The sequence below is a fragment of the Seriola lalandi genome, unplaced genomic scaffold, assembly GCF_002814215.2.
Source record: "Seriola lalandi dorsalis isolate HSWRI2012SDOR001 ecotype SW California unplaced genomic scaffold, Sedor1 jcf7180002054664, whole genome shotgun sequence".
NCBI lineage: Eukaryota > Metazoa > Chordata > Actinopteri > Carangiformes > Carangidae > Seriola > Seriola lalandi.
This window is the reverse complement of record NW_019525217.1, coordinates 543,699-549,807: the sequence shown is the minus strand read 5'-3', so window position 1 is coordinate 549,807 and position 6,109 is coordinate 543,699. Positions and strand designations below refer to the sequence as shown.

The window sequence follows — 6,109 nt, the reverse complement described above, 5'->3', positions numbered from 1 at the left end:
CCTCTGTCCTTTTTTGGACATTTTCTTCACTTTTCTTTTTTGATTCGCTGATCATTTTGGCTGTGTTACAGCTGAAGGTATGGATTTCTGCAAGAAAGTGTCTTTTTTGACATATTCTTAAAATCTAATGTCAGTTACTGTTACAGGTCTATTATACCCTGGTAACACATTTTGTACCCTCTGGGGTTCCTCGCGTCCAAAAAAGGACACACAAAGAAAATGATATAAAATCATCATATATCAATATTTTTTTCTGCTTTTTTTTGCATACATCTCTTAAACCACTTCAGTTCTGCTCAAACCTACCAAATGTTTATTAGTTTTCAGGATTTTAACCCTTTAAATGCCCGTTTGAAGACATGTTGCCTCTTGTTTTATTAAAAAAACAAGACAGAATATGAGATATTTCCCAAATAATACATGGTGGAGGGATGTGACATTGTTTTATATCAGAGTCTTTTATATCAAGACACTTCTCAAAACCAGAATATGATCAGGGTGACTTTTGAACACTGGAAATAAATCATGTACTCATCCCGGCAGTAGCCCCTTGTGGCACTCAAAATTTCCCTGGAATTTTCTAGTTGTAATTATAATTCTGTTGCTTATGTATATTACACATGTAATTTCAATTGGGATTTTAATTGAACATTGTCACAAAACTAACTGAAAAATGAATTGCCATTATTTGGCATGAGTAAACAATACATTTGTATTTTTTTTTAATTGGATCGTATTTGAGGCCTGGGCTGTCTTAAAAAAAAAAAACAACTAAAAGCATACTGTCATACTGTAGACCTTTAGGTGGTTGTAACTGTAGCCAAGGAGTGCTACAGCCTGGAAGTTACGCACTCCTAATTAGAAACTGATTATGGATGAGATAGCAGCGATATGATGTCCGCAGCACAGAATTACTGTTTAAGATCTATGATTACACCCTTGGGGGTAATACCATAGAGATGGGAACAGCTTAAGATGTAGTCCATCAGTTAGTTTGTGTGTGTGTCTGTGTGTGTGTGTGTGTGTGTGTGTGTGGTTAAGGTTTGGCCAATTGATTAGGGAATACATTATCTCAATGACAAATCCCCACAAAAATATAGCAATAGCAAATATAGTAAGATTATGTGTGTGTGTGTGTGTGTGTGTGTGTGTGTGTGTGTGTGAGAGATATAAACCCAAAGGCAGTGAGGTGTTCATGTATGTTTATCATGTGTCTACATGTGCGAGCTGCATTCTGACAATGTGATAAATAAAACTCTATGATATCTTGCAGCGATGTAGATATTTGGACCTATGTGTTTGTATGTGTGTGTATCTATATTATCTCCTACCTGTTTTGGTGTGTGTAGCAGGTCTGTAGCTGTGGTCGTTAGCTGGATAGCCTGGTAATTTCCAGGACTCGCTGTCATACTGAGGGACAGAGATGCAACCAGCTGGACTCCCAGGTCTGTGATGGTGACCTAGACAAACAAGAGAAACTGTAGATCACTCACAGAGGCAGTGAATGAAAAAGTTTGAATTTGACTTATTTGAGCCCGTTCTAGTTGCTAGAAAGGAGAAGGAAGGGATAGTTGTTTAAGAGATGAGGTTTGGATTTATTTGTATGTAAAAAGAACTGAAAGTAAATCATTATCACGGTGGTGTAGAAATATATAATGAAATTTTGATAAACTCTGTGGGGAAATTAGACAGTTGAAGCAGTAATAAAGTATAGTGCAGTGGCAAAATTAAAATGAAGGCAAACAATGTTTAGACAGTATAAAAGTAAAATCTTAAATGAACCTTAATGGCTGATCTTATAAAAGCTAACAAATCACATTACCTTTCTTATGCCTTGTTATATCACACCATGGCCTTATACTGTACTGCTCAGTTTGAGCTCTGCGGCTTCAGTGTCCACAGGGACTGCCCTAATAAAAATGTATTTACTTGCTCTTTGAGCCACTGTGGATGTTGTTTCTGTTCATTTTTAGACTATTAAGCTCAACACTGTCCTCTCGTATAACCAGCGATGTGCATGATGGGATTTAAGAATACACAATCATAATAAGTGCCAATAAAATGGACCTACATCCCAAATACATTAAATAAAGCAGTGTTGCTATTCTACCTTGTCATCCAACACGGTCACAGTCTTCTCTGCAAGGATAGAGTCAGACAGCGGGGAAAGAACCTGCAATGAAAGATAAAAAAAAAAAACACATATACATGAATAGTTGTGAAATTACATGATGTTCAAATTTAAATGAAGTTGAAAACTTACAGAGATTTTCACAACCTGAAATTAATCTGCTTTATTAGAGTTGGAGAAGAGTCTACATATACACAAAAGCAATTTCATCAAAAGGTAAATTCCTAAAAGCTTTCATTAACAATTTGCACTCTGTGACGGCTGTACATTTCGTGTTCTAACACTCAGTGTCTGGTGGGTCTTTCCAGGGAAAAATCCTACACAACACAGTTGTTTTCAGCAACTGTAAAATCCAAGCATAAAGACATCACATGACTGACAGGCTGTTAGTTTGACAGGTAATGGAACGACAGCCTGTGTCTCAAAATGTAAAAAAAAAGCACAAAGTGGAGAAAATTAGCAAGCACAGGTTTAATATAGGAAAGTCTAGGAGAGCGTAAAGGAGAGAGGAGCATGAAAAAAGCTTTTGTTGTCTCAGTGATTATTGCCTTAAGGTGGCAGTGATGTGTTTAACACTGACAGAGGAGCAGTGAGAGCCGGTTAACACCGCAGTGCTTTGGGCCACATAGACTGACAGTATCTGTTAAAGTTATGGAAATACAAAACACACACACACACACACACACACACACACACACACACACACACACACAGGCTCATCGAGTTCGTTTTGTCTTTACTCTGCACAGGATGTTTTTTACCACGTCTTCAACTCACATGGCGATAACTGGTATTTTCTGTGTAAAGAAAATGCTGGTTTGGAAACACTGCTGCTGTCATTTCACATCCCTGACACAATATAGCACACACTAAGTAATAGGAGCACACACACACGCACGCACGCACACGCACACACACACGCACACACACACACACACACACACACACACACACACACACACACACAGAGTGTTCCCATCTGCCTGCCAGCTGTGCTCCACTGTCTCAACATTCAACTAAGAAAACTAAGCATAAACAAAGCAAAAGGCCAAAACTAAAGAACTTAAAGAGAGTGGATGAAAAGAGAGTGTGTAAGTGAGAAATGGCGAGCGAGCGAGAGAGAAATAAATGGAGTAGGTGTCAGAGAGAGAGAGACAATGACAAATAGAAGAGGACAGAAAGTGACAGGGGGCAGAAAGAGGGAGCGCAAAAGAGATTGGGGTACAGATGGAGAGAGGGAGCAGCAGACAGACAGTGATAGAGATTAGGAGCCCTGTGTTGCAGTGTACTACTCCGCCCGGCGACAGGAGGACAGACAGATCTGATTGGTGTACAAAGAAAATCTCTCACTGAACGAATCGGGGCGTCAAACTCAATCCCGCCCTTAGCGAGGTAACAAAATGCAATGATTGACGGCTCTGGGATTGCTCGTCAAGACAGACAGAGAAAAAGAGGGTGAGAAAGAGAGACTTGGAGGGAGAAAGGAGAGGGAAAGAGAGAAGGGGGGGAGAGGAAGAGGAAAAGGCAAGACTCGAGGAGACAGAGCTGGGGGGTAAAATTGAAATGTCAAACTATCAAATGACGGCTGTCGACTCTGGCATCTCGATGGAAATGCTGAGTAAATTCTCTCTCCTGGCTCCCAAACAGAGCACAGCTGTCTGTATGCATGCATCTGTGTGTTTGTGTGTGTGTGTGTGTGTGTGTGTGTGTGTGTGTGTGTGTGTGTGTGTGTGTGTCTGTGTATGGGTGCATGCACGCAGCAGTCCCCAGTCAGACGGATGCAAACACACATTCAGCTGTTCCCCGATATCCCCCAGTTGCTGCACTGAACTCAACACCAACCCACTTCTAAGACACACACACACACACACACACACACACACACACACACACAAACACACAAAAACACATTTTACAGAGCAATCATGCAAATGTGAGCACTGAGGATGAAATTTTGAAATTTGATTCTGAATCATAAAAACATATAGTTGGGATATTGTTATATGAAGGATGGGGGTGTAATATCATAGGGCAGAATATAACAAAAACTGCATTGACTATGACTGGGACATATTTAGTGGTTTTGCCTTGGCTCTGCTATATAACGGGATACCAGTAATGTAAGACAGTAAGCCATAGGACTGTCCTCCACTGTCACATTCAGTCACAATGGGCCGGCTTATTGGAATTCAGCAACTGCACGAGTGTGTTCACTGTGTGCCAATGCGAGTGTGTGTCTGTGTGTAATTTCTAAACATCACACTGGGATGTCAGGGCCAAATCCGACAGTTAATTGTGGCTAATTGTGTAACGAGCTGGCAGGCAAGGCTTATAACTGCAAGAGAAGAGGAAGAGAGAGAGGATAATGTTTACATCACTGGAGTGCTTATGGCTGCAACGTGAGTTGGCAAATTACACTGTGCTTCACATAATCATACATTTCCAACCGTCTTTCTCTACACTGGTTGTCCAACAAGTGGTAAATACACTGTCGTTTTTGAGTGTGTTTTGAGAGTGAATCCTTAAAATCCAATTCTGGGATGCTTTGTACTTAGTCCATGGTTCACACCAGAAAGTGGTCACTCTCCAAACTTTATATTAAAAGTGGAATGAAAGTGGCAAACTCTGACATCACACAATGTTTTCTGGATCATTTCATTATATATTTTATGTTTCTTTCTCAGTTTGGGATATGAGGGTGATTTCTAGACTGCTTCAGTGAGGAGAATGGGTCGTTTTGTGGTTTGGGATGTTATTAACAACTAAAATAGTTCAAAATAATGAGCAAGAGAACAGACTGGATTACTTGTATAGTCTTGAGAGCAGAACAGAGGGTACGTACCTGTATAGTGGTGATCCCCAAGTCCCGCCCTATCAAAATTCGTCCATCTATCAGTCTGGCAATGCGAGGATCTTCCACCTGTGGAGAACAGACACAGCTGCCAGTTTCAACTCCAAGTTTGATTATTACATTTATAATATATCTTTTAGGCTTTTTTGCATTTATCTTGGATTATTACTACAGAAAACTGCTACTTTAAGCTATTATTCAACAGTCAAACATCCATCCTAACAGGAAAAGTTCAAGAGGCTGTATAGTTCAACACTTAGATAAAAAAAAATTCTAGCTTACTGATACCATTAAATATGGAGAAAGAGGCAGGATGTGATTATCTTAGCTGAGCATAAAGACTGGAAGCAGGAGAAACAGCTTGCCAGGTTCTCTCAAAAGTTCAAAAACACACCAACAGCATCTCTAAAACTCAATACACCCAATTAACATGCCTAGTAAATGAACACACTGTATCTCACTTGTATGATCAGTACACAAATTAAAATGTAAAAATAGTGAATGGTTTTATTTGAAGTTATGAGCTTTAACTTTTTCTCAGCAAACAATAGCCAGATGCAGTGATTTAGTCAGGCAACTGGTGGCGATGCTGCACAGAAGCGCTGGATACAAGGAAAAACTGTCATTCATCAAGTAATAGTTACAGCATTTAAACACAAAAACAGTCCCTTAAAAATGTCCCTATTTTTGCACCAATCAAACAAAACGAGCTACAAAGTGTTGATTCCTATTTCTGAGAGAGCTAGGTCAGCTTTACCACCCTGCTGCCAGTCTTAATGCTAAGTTAAGCTAATCACCACCTGGCTCTAGATTCATAATGCAGACATGAGAATCTAATCTCTCTTCTCATCTCACTCTCCGAAGACAGCAAATACATGTTTTTTCCTCAAATGTTAAAGTATTCCTTCAATGAAGGGTGTGTGAACATATGTGCGTATTTGTGTATAGCTACCTTTAGCTGGTCCAGGACCAAGTGAGTGATATCAGCTTGCCAGTCTGCACCCAACATATAAACCATCTCTCCTCCTGGGTCAGAGGGTTCTGCAACAAAATGGGTGAGGACCCGCACCAAGGCATACTGGTACTGAAAGGTCAAGAAAAAGGCAAATTAGATCCTAATTCTTCAA

General features: G+C 39.9%; 1 protein-coding gene across 1 annotated transcript in view; it reads right to left on the bottom strand.

The window, feature by feature from the left end:
• LOC111665963 (transmembrane protein 132C) overlaps positions 1-6,109 on the bottom strand; it is a 138,695-nt gene that overhangs the window by 9,192 nt on the left and 123,394 nt on the right. The window contains exons 6-9 of the mRNA XM_023421127.2: positions 5,935-6,066; positions 4,974-5,051; positions 2,111-2,173; positions 1,332-1,460 (exon numbers count right to left, since the gene is read on the bottom strand). Of these exons, the coding sequence (XP_023276895.1) occupies positions 1,332-1,460; positions 2,111-2,173; positions 4,974-5,051; positions 5,935-6,066 (402 nt within the window). The remainder of the gene's footprint in view (positions 1-1,331; positions 1,461-2,110; positions 2,174-4,973; positions 5,052-5,934; positions 6,067-6,109) is intronic.